At 37.6% G+C, this 21,809-nt stretch overlaps 2 protein-coding genes across 9 annotated transcripts in view; one reads left to right on the forward strand and one right to left on the reverse strand.

Moving 5' to 3' along the window:
- The window catches only part of LOC137246357 (uncharacterized), a 29,941-nt gene extending 26,216 nt beyond the window's left edge, over nt 1-3,725 (forward strand). Inside the window, exons 3-4 of the mRNA XM_067777456.1 lie at nt 2,465-2,588; nt 2,663-3,725. Coding sequence (XP_067633557.1) covers nt 2,465-2,588; nt 2,663-3,638 — 1,100 coding nt within the window. The 3' untranslated portion in view covers nt 3,639-3,725. The remainder of the gene's footprint in view (nt 1-2,464; nt 2,589-2,662) is intronic.
- Nucleotides 1-21,809, reverse strand: part of igl (igloo) — a 762,142-nt gene that overhangs the window by 342,946 nt on the left and 397,387 nt on the right. The window lies entirely within an intron of this gene.

Consider the following 21,809-nt stretch of genomic DNA (forward strand, 5'->3'; position numbering starts at 1 on the left):
ATAACAAGTAAGGAAGGTTAAGTTCGGGTGTAACCGAACATTACATACTCAGTTGAGAGCTATGGTGACAACATAAGGGAAAATAACCATGTACGAAAATGAACCGAGAGAAACCCTGGAATGTGTATCAAATGAAAGGCATTAAAGAGTATTTTATGAGGGAGTGGGCCATAGTTCTATAGGTAGACGCCATTTAGGGATATAGCCATAAAGGTGGATCAGGGTTAACTCTAGAATGTGTTTGTACGATATGGGTATCAAATGAAAGGTGTTAATGATTATTTTAAAAGGGAGTAATCCTTAGTTCCATAGGTGGACGCCGTTTCGAGATATCGCCACAAAGGTGGACCAGGGGTGACCCTAGAAGTTGTTTGTACTATATGGGCATCAAACGAATGGTGTTAATGAGTATTTTAAAAGGGAGTGGGCCTTAGTTCTATAGGTGGATGCCGTTTCGAAATATCGCCATAAAGGTTGACCAAGGGTCACTATAGAATGTGTTTGTACGATATGGGTATCAAATTAAAGGTATTAATGAGGGTTTTAAAAGGGAGTGGTGGTTGTTGTATAGGTGGTCGCCTTTTCGAGATATCGCCATAAAGGTGGACCAGGGGTGACTCTAGAATGAGTTTGTACGATATGGGTATCAAATTAAAGGTATTACTGAGAGTTTTAAAAGGGAGTGGTGTGAAGGCGTTTTCCAGATATCGACCAAAATGTGGACCAGGGTGACCCAGAACATCATCTGTTGGATACCGCTAATTTATTTATATATGTAATACCTGCCAAGATTTTAATGGTTTTTTATTTCGCCCTGCAGAACTTTTTCATTTTCTTCTACTTAATATGGTAGGTGTCACAACCATTTTATAAAGTTTTTTCTAAAGTTATAATTCGCGTCAATAAAACAATCCAATTACCTTACCACGTTTCATCCCTTTTTTCATATTTGGTATAGAATTATGGCATTTTTTCATTTTTCGTAATTTTCGATATCGAAAAAGTGGGCCTGGTCATAGTCGGATTTCGTTCATTTTTCATACCAAGATAAAGTGAGTTCAAGTAAGCACGTGAACTAAGTTCATTAAAGATATGTCGATTTTTGCTCAAGTTATCGTGTTAAAGGCCATGCGGAAGGACAGACGGACGACTGTGTATAAAAACTGGGCGTGGCAACAGCCGATTTCGCCCATTTTCACAGAAAACAGTTAACGTCATAAAATCTATGCCCCTACCAAATTTCAAAGGGATTGGGTAATTTTTGTTCGACTTATGGCGTTAAAAGTATCCTAGACAAATTAAATGAAAAAGGGCGGAGCCACGCCCATTTTGAAAATTTCTGTTATTTTTGTATTTTGTTGCACCATATCATTACTGGAGTTGAATGTTGACATAATTTACTTATATACTGTAAAGATATTAATTTTTTTGTTAAAATTTTACTTAATTTTACTTTAAAAAAAAAAATTTTTTTAAAAGTGGGCGTGGTCCTTCTCCGATTTTGCTAATTTTTATTAAGCATACATATAGTAATAGGAGTAACGTTTCTGCCAAATTTCATCATGATATCTTCCACGACTGCCAAATTACAGCTTGCAAAACTTTTAAATTACCTTCTTTTAAAAGTGGGCGGTGCCACGCCCATTGTCCAAAATTTTACTAATTTTCTATTCTGCGTCATAAGTTCAACTCACCTACCAAGTTTCGTCGCTTTAGCTGTCATTTGTAATGAATTTTCGCACTTTTTCGGTTTTTCGAAATTTTCGATATCGAAAAAGTGGGCGTGGTTATAGTCCGATATCGTTCATTATAAATAGCGATCTGAGATGAGTGCTCAGGAACCTACATACCAAATTTCATCAAGATACCTCAAAATTTACTCAAGTTATCGTGTTAACGGACGGACGGACGGACGGACATGGCTCAATCAAATTTTTTTTCGATTCTGATTATTTTGATATATGGAAGTCTATATCTATCTCGATTCCTTTATATATGTACAACCAACCGTTATCCAATCAAACTTAATATACTCTGTGAGCTCTTCTCAACTGAGTATAAAAAGTTTCAACTATGTGATGTGATATTTCATGCTAACAAAACTAAAAGCAATTGTATCTTAAAAAAGTTTTCGAGTATTCTTATGAGAAACCAGACGGGTTTTAGCAATGGAATGACTCTATCATACAGAGACCAAGCTGCAGAACTGGCAAAATTTTTGTGATTCAGTTTTGAGTTTAAAACCGCCAGCAAAAAAAGCTTGTAAAGTTTTGTGGCTTCAATTACTTTACGCCTTTAATTATCCATGTTATGAAAATAATGGAGTTTAAATAGAGAAACATAGGGTGACTCATATTAGCAAATTTAATTTTAATAACTATGGTAATTTTTTTAATAGTTTGCTGAAATTTTAGTACCATATGTGAATTTAACGAAATTAATATTTATCACCTGAAAATTTCAGATGCACGAGATAGAAAGGCAACTGCACGTTGCATGGTCAGTGAGCCAACCACAGCTTATCACAATCCAGCTGATCCATCACCAGCGCATTATGATCCAAAAATACATGAAATTGCTAATAATGTGTAAGTTTCAGTAGTATCGCTTGTATGATAATCTCTAACACAACTTATTTTTTGTTTTACGACATGCCAAACAGTTCACAAAGAAAAAAACAAGAACCACCAAATCCGCATATATTTCTACCACATACATCCGTGCCGGATAAATGCCTACCCTTGATACGGCGTCACACCAGTTTTGAACCGGCTGTAGGACGTTATGAGACACGCATAATTAAGCATTGTCCTTGTGCACAAAAAATAATAACGGTTGGCCTTAATTTTGCAATTGATCGTGAGAAACGTCGTAAATTTCGTCGTTTACCTTATAAAAAAATAAAATCACACATACATTGCTATCCCGATTGGGATCATGTTGTTGGCAAGGGACATTGTCATCTCTTTCGTATACCCGGTGTCAAACCAAATAAAAGAATGCGTGCTGCGCGCATAGATCTAGCTGGTAAGACGGTCAACCTTTATCCCGACTCAAAATATATTAATATGATTAACTCACCACGACGTGAGGGTATTTCGTTACGTCGCACCATCGCCAAATTACGACGTCGTACAATACGTATACGTTTCAATTGTATAACAAAACGTGTAATACGTCGTCAGTTGCGTATTAATAAAAAAATTGTATTTAATAGTGGTAGCGAGCGTTTTCCGGAATTAGATTATCGTCCAGTTATATTAAATGCAACACAATTGGAAGAGCTAAAGAATCGTTTACCACCCGAACGTCAATTGCGTGATCATCCAATAATGCGTAAAAAAGCAAGTCAAATAAGTTCGCATTTGCTTGAGGCCCCTGAACATATGCGTCCAGCTTATGTGCCTACATTGCGTAAGAGATTTTTCAAATTTCTACCATTACCCGGCCCGAAGGTATTGATTACGGAGCAGGAATTGCGTCCTGGATCGATATGTGATCCTGAAAAAGAATTTTTCTATAATAAACCAGTGAATGCTGAGCGTTTTTTTAAAGGTTCAAGACCTCTTGAATTTAAGCAGGATGGTGGAGAGAGTGAAATTGCCAGTAATGTAGCGTTAGCTGTTTCGGAAGTTTAGACGAAATTCGCAAGTATTTTTTTTTTGTGCGGGCTAGAAAACTATAATCACGGATACATACATTCGTACGTTTACGCAGCTCGGTATGTAGCTAATTGAAATAAAATATTGTTTAAAATTACAAGCTCTTTGAATTTATAATTCAAAATTCTTTTCAGTGAATATGTGTGAAATAAAAGTTGATAAAATGCTGCAAATATGCTTACGCCTAAAAATATGCTATATAAATAATGTTTTTACAAAAAGAATACTCATGAAATACCCAAAAATATGCTACAAAATGTAAAATAACTACAGAGGGACTCATTATCCCTGAAGAAATAAATAAGAGCATAGTATCGCACACCTAGATCAAAATTGAGTTAACTAAAAAATCTGAAATTTCGGCAATATGAGTACCAGCGGGCACCAATTCAATACCTACCGAAATATGTACTCGATTCTTAATTTCCTCCATTACTTAAGGAGAAAACGATTTGTAAAAAATTAAAACTGCATTGACACATAAGGGTGTCAGTTTTTTCCGTTTTCTGAACAATGCAGTTTTTGAGTTGAACGCTGTTTTGATCAAGATGTGCGATATGAAAAATCGTGGAAAAAATGTTCGGCACGGCATCGAACTTAGAAGGATTTTAAGAAATAGGTAAAATACTTGTCCGATAACCTGCATGGATTATACGATACTTATATGTATGTATGTATTGTCCTAAGTATATATACCCTGTAAAAAATCGTGTGATAAATCCCTAAAGAGCGGTCTGCAATTGATCTCTTTTGTCCACATTGGGGTATAGCTGATCCCCTATAGTCCCTTTTGGGTATATTTGGCATCAGTCGGTTTAAAATTGAAAAAAAAAAACAACGAAATGAATAAAATAAAAAAGTTAAATTTGATTGAATAGCATTATTTAAATAAAATGCTAGGACCATATGTTCCATTATCGCAATATTTGTTTTGTTTTTATTATTCTACAACACAAACACGAAAAAAATAAGAATACTGTATTAGAGTACATAGAGGGGTACAAAGAGGAAGTGTCGAACAGTATAGAAAAGATCTGTGCTACAATACCCGTAGGGGCATAAAGTCCGACACTACCCGTTCAGGCATAAACATATCCAATCGGTCTCTCCATAGCTCAAACAAAAGGGACCACTCAAACCCATATAAAGAGGTCAGAAATGGCTATAGTCGCATACTCCTTTACGACTCATCCCAGATTCGTCCCAGACAAGTCGCATATTTGCAGTGTAGTAACAAAAGGATTGTTCCATTTTCTCGGCAATCCAGCCAATAGCTTACAAGTGAGCTACCTAAAAATTCATCGGCGAATTCATTTATTTCTCTTATGTTTTCTTAATGTTACGATCTGTGCGCCACCTAGCGGTATTTTCTTTCGCATATGTTGGTGTTTAAGTATCTACTAGAGTGTGGCGATTACATTTAGTTATATCACGGAACCAATAAGCACATTTTTCAAAAGGAAATCAGGTCGCTTACATTGTTCACCCGTTCAATCTCATTTTTGCTTCTGAATCGACACATATCCATTATTCATCAAAAACAAAACAAGTAAGGAAGGCTAAGTTCGGGTGTAACCGAACATTACATACTCAGTTGAGAGCTATGGAGACAAAATAAGGAAAATCACCATGTAGGAAAATTAACCTAGGGTAACCCTGAATGTGGTTGTATGACATGTGTATCAAATGGAAGGTATTAAAGAGTATTTTAAGAGAGTAGGCCATAGTTCTATGGATGGACGCCATTTAGGGATATCGCCATAAAGGTGGACCAGGGCTGACTCTAGAATTTGTTTGTACGATATGGGTATTAAATGAAGGTGTTACTGAGCATTTTAAGAGGGAGTGGGCCTTAGGTCTATCGGTGGACGCCTTTTCGAGATATCGCCATTAAGGTGGACCAGGGGTGACTCTAGAATATGTTTGTACGATATGGGTATCAAATGAAAGCTGTTAATGAGTATTTTGAAAAGGAGTGATCCTTAGTTCTATAGGTGGACGCCGTTTCGAGATATCGCCATAAAGGTGGACCAGGGGTGTCTCTAGAATGTGTTTGTACGATATGGGAATCAAATGAAAGGTGGTAATGAGTATTTTAAAAGGGAATGGGCTTTAGTTCTATAGGTGAACGCCTTTTCGAGATATCGCCATTAGGGTGGGCCAGGGGTGACTCTAGAATGTTTGTACGATATGGGTATCAAACGAAAAGTGTTACTGAGCATTTTAAGAGGGAGTGGGCATTAGGTCTATAGGTGGACGCCTTTTCGAGATATCGCCATTAGGGCGGGCCAGGGGTGACTCTAGAATGTTTGTACGATATGGGTATCAAACGAAAAGTGTTACTGACCATTTTAAGAGGGAGTGGGCATTAGGTCTATAGGTGGACGCCTTTTCGAGATATCGCCATTAGGGTGGGCCAGGGGTGACTCTAGAATGTTTGTACGATATGGGTATCAAACGAAAAGTGTTACTGAGCATTTTAAGAGGGAGTGGGCATTAGGTCTATAGGTGGACGCCTTTTCGAGATATCGCCATTAGGGTGGGCCAGGGGTGACTCTAGAATGTTTGTACGATATGGGTATCAAACGAAAAGTGTTACTGAGCATTTTAAGAGGGAGTGGGCATTAGGTCTATATGTGGACGCCTTTTCGAAATGTCGCCATTAGGGTGGGCCAGGGGTGACTCTAGAATGTGTTTGTATGATATGGGTATCAAATGAAAGATGGTAATGAATATTTTAAAAGGGAGTAATCCTTAGTTCTATAGGTGGACGCCTTTTCGAGATATCGCCATAAAGGTGGATCAAGGGTGACTCTAGAATGTTTGTACGATATGGGTATCAAACGAAAGGTGTTACTGAGCATTTTAAGAGGGAGTTGGCATGAGTTCTATAGGTGTACGCCTTTTCGAGATATCGTCATTAGGATGGGCCAGGGTGACTCTAGAATGTGTTTGTACGATATGGGTATCAAACGAAAGGTGTTACTGAGCATTTTAAGAGGGAGTGGGCATTAGGTCTATAGGTGGACGCCTTTTCGAGATATCGCCATTAGTGTGGGCCAGGGGTGACTCTAGAATGTTTGTACGATATGGGTATCAAACGAAAGGTGTTACTGAGTATTTTAAGAGGGAGTGGGCATTAGGTCTATAGGTGGACGCCTTTTCGAGATATCGCCATTAGGGTGGGCCAGGGGTGACTCTAGAATGTGTTCGTACGATATGGGTATCAAATGAAAGGTGGTAATGAGTATTTTAAAAGGGAGTAATCCTTAGTTCTATAGGTGGACTCCTTTTCGAGATATCGCCATAAAGGTGGACCAATGGTGACTCTAGAATGTTTGTACGATATGGGTATCAAACGAAAGGTTTTACTGAGCATTTTAAGAGGGAGTGGGCATTAGGTCTATAGGTGGACGCCTTTTCGAGATATCGCCATTAGGGTGGGCCAGGGTGACTCTTGAATGTGTTTGTACGATATGGGTATCAAACGAAAGGTGGTAATGAGTATTTTAAAAGGGAGTAACCCTTAGTTCTATAGGTGGACGCCTTTTCGAGACATCGCCATAAAGGTGGACCAAGGGTGACTCTAGAATGTTTGTACGATATGGGTATCAAACGAAAGGCGTTACTGAGCATTTTAAGAGGGAGTGGGCATTAGGTCTATAGGTGGACGCCTTTTCGAGATATCGCCATTAGGGAGGGCCAGGGGTGACTCTAGAATGTGTTCGTACGATATGGGTATCAAATGAAAGGTGGTAATGAGTATTTTAAAAGGGAGTAATCCTTAGTTCTATAGGTGGACGCCTTTTCGAGATATCGCCATAAAGGTGGACCAAGGGTGACTAGAATATTTGTACGATAAAGGTGTTACTGAGCATTTTAAGAGAGAGTGGGCATTAGGTCTATAGGTGGACGCCTTTTCGAGATATCGCCATTAGGGTGGGCCAGGGGTGACTTTAGAATGTTTGTACGATATGGGTATCAAACGAAAGGTGTTACTGAGCATTTTAAGAGGGAGTGGACATTAGGTCTATTGGTGGACGCCTGTTCGAGATATCGTCATTAGGGTGGGCCAGGGTGACTCTAGAATGTGTTTGTACGATATGGGTATCAAACGAAAGGTGTTACTGAGCATTTTAAGAGGGAGTTGGCATGAGTTCTATAGGTGTACGCCTTTTCGAGATATCGTCATTAGGGTGGGCCAGGGTGACTCTAGAATGTGTTTGTACGATATGGGTATCAAACGAAAGGTGTTACTGAGCATTTTAAGAGGGAGTGGGCATTAGGTCTATAGGTGGACGCCTTTTCGAGATATCGCCATTAGTGTGGGCCAGGGGTGACTCTAGAATGTTTGTACGATATGGGTATCAAACGAAAGGTGTTACTGAGCATTTTAAGAGGGAGTCGGCATTAGGTCTATAGGTGGACGCCTTTTCGAGATATCGCCATTAGTGTGGGCTAGGGGTGACTCTAGAATGTTTGTACGATATGGGTATCAAACGAAAGGTGTTACTGAGTATTTTATGAGGGAGTGGGCATTAGGTCTATAGGTGGACGCCTTTTCGAGATATCGCCATTAGGGTGGGCCAGGGGTGACTCTAGAATGTGTTCGTACGATATGGGTATCAAATGAAAGGTGGTAATGAGTATTTTAAAAGGGAGTAATCCTTAGTTCTATAGGTGGACTCCTTTTCGAGATATCGCCATAAAGATGGACCAAGGGTGACTCTAGAATGTTTGTACGATATGGGTATCAAACGAAAGGTGTTACTGAGCATTTTAAGAGGGAGTGGGCACTAGGTCTATAGGTGGACGCCTTTTCGAGATATCGCCATTAGGGTGGGCCAGGGGTGACTAGAATGTGTTTGTACTATATGGGTATCAAATGAAAGGTGGTAATGAGTATTTTAAAAGGGAGTAATCCTTAGTTCTATAGGTGGACGCATTTTCGAGTTATCGTCATAAAGGTGGACCAGAGGTGACTCTAGAATGTTTGTACGATATGGGTATCAAACGAAAGGTGTTACTGAGTATTTTAAAAGGGTATTAAATGAAAGGGTATCAAATGGGTATCAAAGGAAAGGTGGTAGTGAGTATTTTAAAAGAGAGTAATCCTTAGTTCTATAGGTGGACGCATTTTCGAGATATCGCCATAAAGGTGGACCCAGGGTGACTCTAGAATGTGTTTGTACGATATGGGTATCAAATGAAAGGTGGTACTGAGTATTTTAAAAGGGAGTAATCCTTAGTTCTATAGGTGGACGCCTTTTCGAGATATCGCCATAAAGGTGGACCAAGGGTGACTCTAGAATATTTGTACGATATGGGTATCAAACGAAAGGTGTTACTGAGCATTTTAAGAGGGAGTGGGCACTAGGTCTATAGGTGGACGCCTTTTCGAGATATCGCCATTAGGGTGGGCCAGGGGTGACTCTAGAATGTTTGTACGATATGGGTATCAAACGAAAGGTGTTACTGAGCATTTTAAGAGGGAGTGCACATTAGGTCTATTGGTGGACGCCTTTTCGAGATATCGCCATTAGGGTGGGCCAGGGGTGACTCTAGAATGTTTGTACGATATGGGTATCAAACGAAAGGTGTTACTGAGCATTTTAAGAGGGAGTCGGCATTAGGTCTACAGGTGGACGCCTTTTCGAGATATCGCCATTAGGGTGGGCCAGGGGTGACTCTAGAATGTTTGTACGATATGGGTATCAAACGAAAGGTGTTACTGAGCATTTTAAGAGGGAGTGGACATTAGGTCTATTGGTGGACGCCTTTTCGAGATATCGCCATTAGGGTGGGCCAGGGGTGATTCTAGAATGTGTTTGTATGATATGGATATCAAATTAAAGGTATTAATGAGGGTTTTAAAAGCAAGTGGCCCTTAGATGTATATGTGAAGGCGTTCTCGCGATATCGACCAAAATGTGGACCAGGTGATCCAGAAAATCATCTGTCGGGTACTGCTAATTTATTTATATATGCAATACCACTAACAGTATTCCTGCCAAGATTCCAAGGGCTGTTGATTTCGCCTTGTAAGACTTTTTCATTTTCTTCTACTTAATATGGTAGGTGTCACACCCATTTTACAAACTTTTTTCCAAATTTATATTTTGCGTCAATAAACCAATCCAGTTACCATGTTTCATCTCTTTTTTCGTATTTGGTATAGAATTATGGCATTTTTTTCATTTTTCGTAATTTTCGATATCAATAAAGTGGGCGTGGTTATGGTCGGATTTCGGCCATTTTTTATACCAAGATAAAGTGAGTTCAGATAAGTAGGTGGGCTAAGTTTAGTAAAGATATATCGGTTTTTGCTCAAGTTATTGTGTTAGCGGCCGAGCGGAAGGACAGACGGTGGACTGTGTATAAAAACTGGGCGTGGCTTCCACCGATTTCGCTCATTTTCACAGAGAACAGTTACCGTCATAGAATCTATGCCCCTACCAAATTTGAGAAGGATTGGTAAATTTTTGTTCGAATTATGGCATTAAAAGTATTCTAGACAAACTAAATGAAAATGGGCGGAGCCACGCCCATTTTGAAATTTTCTTTTATTTTTGTATTTTGTTGCATCATATCATTACAGAAGTTGAATTTTGACTTAATTTACTTATATACAGTAAAGATATAAAATTTTTTGTTAATTTTTGAATTTAAAAAAATTTTTTTTTAAAAAGTTGGCGTGTTCTTCATCCAATTTTGCTAATTTTTATTTAGCACATATATAGTAATAGTAGTAGCGTTCCTGCCAAATTTCATCATGATATCTTCAACGACTGCCAAATTACAGCTTTCAAAACTTTTAAATTACCTTCTTGTAAAAGTGGGCGGTGCCACGCCCATTGTCCAAAACCTTACTAATTTTCTATTCTACGTGATAACGTCAACCCATCTACCAAAATTCATCGCTTTAACCGCCTTTGGAAATGAATTCTCGCATTTTTTCGGTTTTTCGAAATGTTCGATATCGAAAAAGTGGGCGTGGTTATAGTCCGATATCGTTCATTTTAAATAGCGATCTGAGATGAGTGCCCAGGAATCTACATACCAAATTTCATCAAGATACCTCAAAATTTACTCAAGTTATCGTGTTAACGGACAGACGGACGGACGGACGGACATGGCTCAATCAAATTTTTTTTCGATACTGATGATTTTGATATATGGAAGTCTATATCTATCTCGATTCCTTTATACCTGTACAACCAACCGTTATCCAATCAAAGTTAATATACTCTGTGAGCTCTGCTCAACTGAGTATAAAAAAAACATAAATAAACAGGGCCACACACAGCCTTATCGTGGGAGCTAGACAATTCTGCTAACGTTAAAGAAGATAGATTACGGAAATGATGATTTAACTATTATCGGCCTAAGAGTGCGGAGAACATCGCTTTGGTTTGTATATATAATGAATAGCTTCTTTTTCAACGATGTACATTTCGCTGATAGACATGGTCGTCTGATTTAACAACGGTCAGCTCTCTGATGGATCAGGCACTTCGGGATGTAAATGCCAGAGCATCAGGAGTCGGGTTAACCGCCAACGCAGAAAACCCCGATTTAGTATTATTTACTAGGAACTATAAAGTCCGTAATTGGATTAAGCCTAAGCTCGGAGGGGTAGCACTACAAGATTAAAAATATAGTACAAAGTATCTAGGAGTTAAAATAGATTGTAAGTTGTCGTGGAAACTCCATGTGGAAGAGAGAGCGAAGAAAGTTCCCGCGGCCACTGTATGCACGCAAGAGGATGCTAGTATGCACGAGTGGCCTATCGCCCAAACTCTCTCATTGGGTATTTACGGCAATTGTGAACCCCATATTTTACTATGAAGTTCTTTTTTGATGGGCAGCAACAAAAAAAGTAAGTATACCAAAAAACTGGAGGGGTATGCAGAGTATCAATGATTATCATACCAGGAGCCCTAAAAACTACCACGACAGCAACATCGCACGCCATTCTACACATCCCGCCTCCAGACCTAATGGCCAAAAACTTCGCGTTACCAACTGCAAAAAGGCTTAAAGCAAAAAAGGGCAGCTTGGGTGCAGGCAGTATAGCAGTATAACGCCATCTAATATCGGGCAAACGGGATATATGGTCCCGTGCCTGCGCTACGAAAGAAATCTTGGAGCCACAATTGAGCCAGAGGATTGGTGCCAGGGTGCAGAAATGGCAGAAGATATAATACACATGTTTCCAAATTAATGCAAGGGGTCGGGGCCGCTGTTTACTGTGTAGATCCAAATCGAAAGGAGACAGAAGTCGCATATGATCCATTAAGCAGGGAAGGCATGAAAAAAAGCGCGGGGCTGCAAAAAATTTCAAGATCATGTGCAAAGCATACGATATTAGACTCACAAAGTGGCTCATATCTCTGAAGAGAGAAGACTTAAGGCTAACTAGACACTGCCTTCCGGTGTCACATGCTTAGAAGTTAGCCCTCGTCAGTAACAGCAGGCGTAGGAAGTGCGAGCTGCAGGAAGAAATGGTTGGGCCAATTCTGTGTTCATGTCCTGTGGCCGCCAGTTCATGGCTCCAGTTATTAGGAGCAGCAGAGTTGCCAGATCTCGAGGCAGCAATTAAGCTAGGTCCTATAAAACTTCTAGAGTTTGCCAAAAGCACTTCGTTATTCTATAACATAGTGAGATCTTTATTGACCGGCCAGTTCAACCTAAGCTAACCTGATTGAACTAGTTCGCTGGCCTACTACATAACTCTAGTTAGTAGGTACTGAATTATGTTGCAGCATTCAAGTTTCCAGCTACCACAGAAATTCCGTAAAAAATGATTACAAAAATCTGAAATTATCTGGAACTTTTCCAGGTTCCTGATCCGTGCGCCATCTACCGTATTTTTATATCGACATCACAATCACAAGTGAAGAATGCCTTATCGCAGATTTTTTCACAAACGCTCAACGTCAAAATGTATTAAATTTCAGCCATGGCTCAACTATATGGTTGGCTCATCTCTACAGCAACAACATACCTTTGTTCAGATTGCCAAAATCTGTTTGTTGGTGTTAGGCGAATGGAATGGAATGAAAACATAAAACTTAGCAGTTTTGGGTGTTGTAAGCAAATGTTGTCAATGTGTTTGCTTCATTTTGAGTTTGCCATCTCCTTTTGACAATCGCTACTCCAGTGAAATGAAAAAAATAAAATCAGCTGATGAGATGAGCCAACCAGATAGTTCAGCCATGACTTCGGCTCAGAAAAATGTCTGGGATAGAAAGTTTTCGAAACGACAGCCAAAATAGTGTGATATGCCACTCAACTGTCAAATTGCAATTGTCAACGGGTTCTGGAACATTTTCAAAGTTTTAGCAGGAAGTTACTTAAACGTCGGTTAGAAGATTTAACTTTTTCGTACTGAAAGTATGCGAAATTTTTTCACCAAAAGAAAATTTTTATTTTAAGAAATCCATTTATTAGCTAACTACAATTTCTCATTGTAGCACCTTCGACAGGCAGAACCAAACTTTTTTCTCTGTTTGGAAAGAGTACCTCTTGTGGTAACGGCAATCCTGTAGTCTTCTTCCCTTCTGCAATAAATTCTTCAGCAAGATTCACAACATGTGTAAGATAAGGAACTTTCTCATTTCGTCTATACTTTGATATGGACTGTCTTGGCGACTTTTACTAAAAGATTGCTTCAAACAAGAAATTAATTCATAGACATAGTAAGGCTTTGATGTATTTTGTGGCTTGCTATATAGGTGTTGAAAAGTATAATTTGGAAGATAGGGCCATATACAGAATGAGTTGTTTGGCAATATCCAGTCAAGAATGCGATTATTGTAAACACATTCAGTCTCAGATTGAGTGACAAATTTTCTAGACCGCTGCAAAGCCCGCTGTGCTGACTCAGATGATGAAGGTTGCTCAAAATCATCATCTCATCATGGTTGTGATTATTTTGGTTGCGGTCACTCTGACTTTCAGTTCCAATTCCATTTCGTCGTCACTTTCATTAATTTAGTCGTCTGATGAATCCGGAGGAAAATCTGACATACTTTCAATTATGCTTTCTAGCTCATTTTCGCTCAACGACATCTCTTCGTTTTCATCCTGGAATGAAATAGACTTTCTCAACACACCTGTTGGTACATATATGTACCAACAGAAATGACGGTTGGCACATATATGTACCACAAACTTTAGTAGCCAATAAAATTTCAGTACGAATCAGATACAACATCAAATTTACATACCAAAGGCAGCTGTTAAATTTTTACTAACCTCATTTTCATCAATTTTCCAAGTTAAGAGAAGGTACAATTGTATATCGTTTTTAGTGTATTTTAAAGTTTTTAGGGTTCATTAAGGGGTGCCTTTACATATGTGTAACACTCGGGACGAAAGGGTTAAATGAGTACCATCAAAATAATTGACACACCTTCTTGAAGAGTAGGGGGAATGAATAGCTATTGCTACTACTAAAAAAAACCTGCCAAGTTAACCCACTTATTATACTCAGTTGAGCAGAGCTCACAGAGTATATTAAGTTTGATTGGATAACGGTTGGTTGTACATATATAAAGGAATCGAGATAGATATAGACTTCCATATATCAAAATAATGAGGATCGAAAAAAAATTTGATTGAGCCATGTCCGTCCGTCCGTCCGTCCGTCCGTCCGTCCGTCCGTCCGTCCGTCCGTCCGTCCGTCCGTTAACACGATAACTTGAGTAAATTTTGAGGTATCTTGATGAAATTTGGTATGTAGGTTCCTGAGCACTCATCTCAGACCGCTATTTAAAATGAACGATATCGGACTATAACCACGCCCACTTTTTCGATATCGAAAATTTCGAAAAACCGAAAAAGTGCGATAATTCATTACAAAAGACCGATAAAGCGACGAAACTTGGTAGATGAGTTGAACTTATGGCGCTGAATAGAAAATTAGTAAAATTTTGGACAATGGGCGTGGCACCGCCCACTTTTAAAAGAAGGTAATTTAAAACTTTTGCAAGGTGTAATTTGGCAGTCGTTGAAGATATCATGATGAAATTTGTCAGGAACGTTACTACTATTACTATATGTACGCTTAATAAAAATTAGCAAAATCGGGGAAGGACCACGCCCACTTTTAAAAAAAAATTTTTTTTAAAGTAAAATTTTTACAAAAAATTTAATATCTTTACAGTATATAAGTAAATTCTGTCAACATTCAACTCCAGTAATGATATGGTGCAACAAAATACAAAAATAAAAGAAAATTTCAAAATGGGCGTGGCTCCGCCCTTTTTCATTTAATTTGTCTAGGATACTTTTAACGCCATAAGTCGAACAAAAATTAACCAATCCTTTTGAAATTTGGTAGGGGAGTAGATTTTACGACGTTAAATGTTTTCTGTGAAAATGGGCGAAATCAGTTGATGCCACGCCCAGTTTTTATACACAGTCTTCCGTCCGTCCGTCCGTCTGTCCGTTAACACGATAACTTGAGTAAATTTTGAGGTATCTTCATGAAATTTGGTATATGTGTTCCTGGGCACTCATCTCAGATCGCTATTTAAAATGAACGATATCGGACAATAACCACGCCCAATTTTTCGATATCGAAAATTTCGAAAAATTAAAAAAAATGCGATAATTCATTACCAAATACGCATTAAGCGATGAAACTTGGTAGGTGAGTTGAGCATATGACGCAGAATAGAAAATTAGTAAAATTTTGGACAATGGGCGTGGCACCGCCCACTTTTAAAAGAAGGTAATTTAAAACTTTTGCAAGGTGTAATTTGGCAGTCGTTGAAGATATCATGATGAAATTTGTCAGGAACGTTACTACTATTACTATATGTACGCTTAATAAAAATTAGCAAAATCGGGGAAGGACCACGCCCACTTTTTAAAAAAAATTTTTTTTAAATTCAAATTTTAAAAGAAGAGTTAATATCTTTACAGCATATAAGTAAATTATGCCAACATTCAACTCCAGTAATGATGTGGTGCAACAAATTACAAAAATAAAAGAAAATTTCAAAATGGGCGTGGCTCCGCCCTTTTTCATTTAATTTGTATAGGATGCTTTTAATGCCATAATTCGAACAAAAATTAACCAATCCTTGTGAAATTTGGTAGAGGCTTGGCTCCTAGGACGATAACTGTTTTCTGTGAAAAAGGGCGAAATCGGTTGAAGCCACGCCCAGTTTTTATACACAGTCCACCGTCTGTCCTTCCGCTCGGCCGTTAACACAATAACTTGAGCAAAAATCGATATATCTTTACTAAACTTAGCACACGTACTTACCTGAACTCACTTTATCTCGATGTAAAAAATGGCCGAAATCCGACCATAACCACGCCCACTTTATCGATATCGAAAATTACGAAAAATAAAAAAATGCCATAATTCTATACCAAATACGAAAAAAGGGATGAAACATTGTAACTGGATTGGTTTATTGACGCAAAATATAACTTTGGAAAAAACTTTGTAAAATGGGTGTGACACCTACCATATTAAGTAGAAGAAAATGAAAAAGTTCTACAAGGCGAAATCAACAGCCCTTGGAATCTTGGCAGGAATACTGTTAGTGGTATTCCATATATAAATAAATTGGCAGTACCCGACAGATGATTTTCTGGATCACCTGGTCCACATTTTGGTCGATATCCCGAGAACGCCTTCACATATACATCTAAGGGCCACTCGCTTTTAAAACCCTCATTAATACCTTTAATTTGATATCCATATCGTACAAACACATTCTAGAGTCACCCCTGGCCCACCCTAATGGCGATATCTCGAAAAGGCGTCCACCTATAGACCTAATGCCCACTCCCTATTAAAATGCTCAGTAACACCTTTCGTTTGATACCCATATCGTACAAACATTCTAGAGTCACCCCTGGCCCACCCTAATAGCGATATCTCGAAAAGGCGTCCACCTATAGACCTAATGCCCACTCCCTATTAAAATGCTCAGTAACACCTTTCGTTTGATACCCATATCGTACAAACATTCTAGAGTCACCCCTGGCCCACCCTAATGGCGGTATCTCGAAAAGGCGTCCACCTATAGACCTAATGTCCACTCCCTCTTAAAATGCTCAGTAACACCTTTCGTTTGATACCCATATCGTACAAACATTCTAGAGTCACCCCTGGCCCACCCTAATAGCGATATCTCGAAAAGGCGTCCACCTATAGACCTAATGCCCACTCCCTATTAAAATGCTCAGTAACACCTTTCGTTTGATACCCATATCGTACAAACATTCTAGAGTCACCCCTGGCCCACCCTAATGGCGGTATCTCGAAAAGGCGTCCACCTATAGACCTAATGTCCACTCCCTCTTAAAATGCTCAGTAACACCTTTCGTTTGATACCCATATCGTACAAACATTCTAGAGTCACCCCTGGCCCACCCTAATGGCGATTTCTCGAAAAGGCGTCCACCTATAGACCTAATGCCCACTCCCTCTTAAAATGCTCAGTAACACCTTTCGTTTGATACCCATATCGTACAAACACATTCTAGAGTCACCCCTGCCCACCCTAATGACGATATCTCGAAAAGGCGTCCACCTATAGACCTCATGCCCACTCCCTCTTAAAATGCTCAGTAACACCTTTCGTTTGATATGGCGATATCTCGAAACGGCGTCGACCTATGGAACTAAGGATCACTCCTTTTCAAAATACTCATTAACAGCTTTCATTCGATACCCATATCGTACAAACATATTCTAGAGTCACCCCTGGTCCACCTTTATGGCGATTTCTCGAAAAGGCGTTCACCTATAGAACTAAAGCCCATTTCCTTTTAAAATACTCATTACCACCGTTCATTTGATACCCATATCGTACAAACACATTCTAGAGTCACCCCTAGTCCACCTTAATGGCGATATCTCGAAAAGGCGTCCACCGATAGACCTAAGGCCCACTCCCTCTTAAAATGCTCAGTAACACCTTTCATTTGATACCCATATCGTACAAACAAATTCTAGAGTCAGCCCTGGTCCACCTTTATGGCGATATCCCTAAATGGCGTCCATCAATAGAACTATGGCCTACTCTCTCTTAAAATACTCTTTAATACCTTCCATTTGATACACATGTCATACAACCACATTCCAGGGTTACCCTAGGTCCATTTTCCTACATGGTGATTTCCCTTATTTTGTCTCCATAGCTCTCAACTGAGTATGTAATGTTCGGTTACACCCGAACTTAGCCTTCCTTACTTGTTAAAAAGGTGAGTTCAATTTAAGCTGTTACAATAATATTAAAATCACAGCCACCTATCACTAAGTTCTCAATGCCTTTAGGTTACGTATACGCAGTGGTGGACTCGTTTTAGGCTACAACTTGAAAAAAAATTTTGTTGGTAAGGTAAAAACAAAAGCAAACAGAAACAAAGTGAAGTTAAATAAGAAAAGGTTCGACAGAACTAATAGGAAATGTAAAGTGTACGCTATGAAAATTGTGCCTAATATAAAGGCTGATGAAAAAAGGGACGAAAGGTCTACAATTGTTGTATATAATACATAGTACCTATACAGCCCATGAAAATAGAGTAGCATAATAAAAAAGTGTGAATATCCATTAAGTACACAAAGGTAAAATAAGCAAGCAACGAACAGGGATTGTTTTAAATTCTATTTAATTTCTATGCTAGTCAAAAGTAGAAAAACAAATATTCGAAAAATAAATATGCACATACGTTAGCACTTAATATAGATCTACGTTGAAATGGCAGTTCAAAATCTGCGTAGGAGTTTAACCTCACCTGACACTCGCCTGAAGGCCAAAGCAGATAAGCAAAGACAAAACAAAATGACTCACGTACTAATTTTTCTGGAATCGTGACAGTACGAGCAAGCAACATTGTGGCAGTACTCTCAAAAGCTGCTTTGGGTTAGTAAAAAAATTTAGATGTGTTTTAATTGTAAATAAAATATTAAAATTTCCTACGTTACGTAAAATGAATTTTTACGCGCCAATGTGAGAGCGGCCACAAACTGAAAATTTACAAACAAATCAAAGTAAAAGCACTCTTGTGATATGGGTGTATTTCTCAGGGTGTTACCAAAAGAGATTTTATTATTACAATATTTTCAATTGTAAATGAGAAATCGCCATATGGAAAGGCAAATAGTTACTTGTAAATGAGAAGGCGCTAGTTGAAAATGAGATTGTTATTTACGAATTAGATTAATCAATTGTAAATTGGAAAGCGTTAAATGCAAATTCGAAAACGTTGTACGAATATGAGAATATTCAGTTGTAAATGAGAAAGCGTCATACGGAATTGAAAATAGTCAAGTATATATGTGAAATCATAAACTAAGTATCACTTGTAATTGCAAAAGGCTCGTACATTCATTTATGCGGCGCGATAGCACGCGCACATGAGCGCTGCTTCAGTAAGGTCAGTTTTTCAAACGATGAGAAGAGCAAGCGAACGATTTGAACGGCTTGTTTTGGTGTGCGATAACGGGCCATGACAATCGATAATCGAGTCAGCGTTAGCTTATGCTTAAAATGGTCAAACGAAAGTGCTGCATTTAGCATCGTGCCCGCCAATACTGATGCCATCGAGAATCTGCAACGTCGCTCAATGGATATGCTCTCTCACTCCAAGATATTTTAGTCGGTACATAGACGATTTTCCATTGAGTGTTATTATCCCTAGAGGATATGCCCGTTGCCAAATATATAGCTTGTTACGATTTTGATATTCTCAATTACAAATGACGTTTTCGCATTTTCGTTTGTTGCTTTCCTATTTACAAGTGATTATTCCTATTTAAATATGACGTTTTTGCATTTAAAATTGACTACTCTCATCTAAAACTGACTATTCTCATTTAAAATTGGCGCTTTCGAATTTACAAGTGATTATTCTCATCTCGATATAACACTTTCGCATTTACAATTGACAAATTTCATTTCTAAATAACGCTTTCGCATTTACAATTCACTATTCTCATTTACAAATGTTTATTCTCAATTACAATTGACGCTTTTGAAATTTCATTTGACACTTTCTCATTTACAAGTGACAATTCTTTTATCGAAATGGCGCTTTCAAATTTACAATTGACCATTCTCATTTCCATATGACGCTTTCTCATTTACAACTGGAAATGGTGTAGAATCAGATCGGATCGCTGAGATAGGCACACATCGATAAACAGAAGGAAGATCATACTGGATTTCTTAAACAGGTAGTGTCCAGTACTCCCCTGATATCCTGTTTTTACTAAAGGATCTTAAAATAGTTCAGAAAACTATTTTGAACAGATCCGCGGATATTTAAGAAATAATACCTAATAGTCCTCCTGATATTAATTGATTTTTGATTGCTTGATTTAAAGCAATCCTTAGCAATAACAGGCGGGTGGCAAAAATTGCTTTAGTGTTTAGCATTTAAAAATCAAATGAAAGTTTTTCCAAATCAAATGACATATTTTCTTAGTAAAATTTGTTTAAAATTGCATGAAATTTTTTTACATCTAATGACAATTTTTTTGAATCAAAGGAATCTCTTTCCAATTCTAAAAAAACTTTTTTCAAGAAACATAAAACTTTTTCAAATCAAGCGAAACCTTTTTCTTGTCAAATAAAAGCTTTCTCATGTCAAACAAAACTTTTTGCGAATGAAATGATCAATTAAAGAAAAATTACAAAAAAAAAAACAAATCCAGCATTATCAGTGATTTGCACCAGATGGCGCAACACTGAATAAATATAGTTGGTAAAAAGGAATAGAAGTAGCAAATTTGCCAGCCAAACAAACCACCGCTGTATAGCTAAATGGGTAGCGCAGCATGCCTAAAGCGTACTGATGATGAAGGCTTAGCACCCTTCGAAATGGATCTATCTGCGCAGCTGTGGTAGGTTGTCTGAAAAATTTTCTACTTACTATTCCAAAAACAAAATACAATTTTTCAAATTTAGAAAAATTTAAAAATAACAATTAGAAAAAAATTATTGTTCTGGCCTTGAGCTCGAATCGAACCTTGAATCATTTATCAATAGGCCGATAAAAACAAAAACAATTGGTAAAAAAAAACCAAAAAAAAAAACAATAATAATCATTTAAAAAAAGTATATTTCTGGCCTTGAGCTCGAATCGAACCTTGAATCCTTTATCAATAGACCGATAAAACAAAAACAATTGTTAAGGAAATGAAACTTTTTCAGATCAAATTTTGAAATCAAATAAAGTTTGTCTAAAGTCAAATGAAACTTTTTACAAACATTCTTCAAATTAAACGAATCTTTCTCCAAGTAAAGTTAAACTTTTTTTTATTAAATAATACTTTTTTCAAATCAAATAAACTTTTCTCATATCAAGTGAGCATTTTTGAAGACAATGAAGAGTTTTTTCACATCAAATAAAACTTTTTTGAAAAAGAATTTAATTTTTCAAATTAAATCAAAGTTTTTCGAATCAATCAAAATTGTTTCAAATCAAATCAAACGTTTTTTTAAGTAAAGGGAAATTTTTTCCTATCAAAAAAAAGTTTTTTAAAACAAATGAAACGTTTTTTAAATCAATTCAAACTTTTTCCGAAACTAATTAAGCAATTTTAAAATCAACCGAAACTGTTTTTTTAAATCAATTAAACATTTCTTTAAGTCAAGTGAAATTTTTTCTAACCAAATAAAACTTTTTTAAATCAAATGAAGTTTGCTTCATATAAAGTGAGCTTTTTCAAGACAAATAACACTTTTTTCAAATCAGATGAAACTTGTTTTCAAATAAAATGAAGCTTTTCTCAAGTCAAATGAAACTCTTCAAGTCAAACTAAACTTTCTTCAAATCAAATAAAACTGTTTTCCATTGAAATGAAACTTTTTACAGATCAAATGGAACAACTTTGAACGCACATACATTTTTTTATACTCAGCTGAGCAGAGCTCACAGAATATAGTAACTTTGTTCGCATAACGGTAATCCGTAACGACATAAACTAATCGAGATAGATATAGACTTCTATATATCAAAATGATCTGGGGGAAAAAATAAATTTATTTAGCCATATCCGTCCGTCCGTCCGTTCGTCCGTAAACACGATAACTTCAGTAAATTTTGAGGTATCTTGATGAAATTTTGTACGTATGTTCCTGGGCACTCATCTCAGATCGCTATTTAAAA

This window comes from Eurosta solidaginis, chromosome 3 (assembly GCF_040869045.1).
Source record: "Eurosta solidaginis isolate ZX-2024a chromosome 3, ASM4086904v1, whole genome shotgun sequence".
NCBI lineage: Eukaryota > Metazoa > Arthropoda > Insecta > Diptera > Tephritidae > Eurosta > Eurosta solidaginis.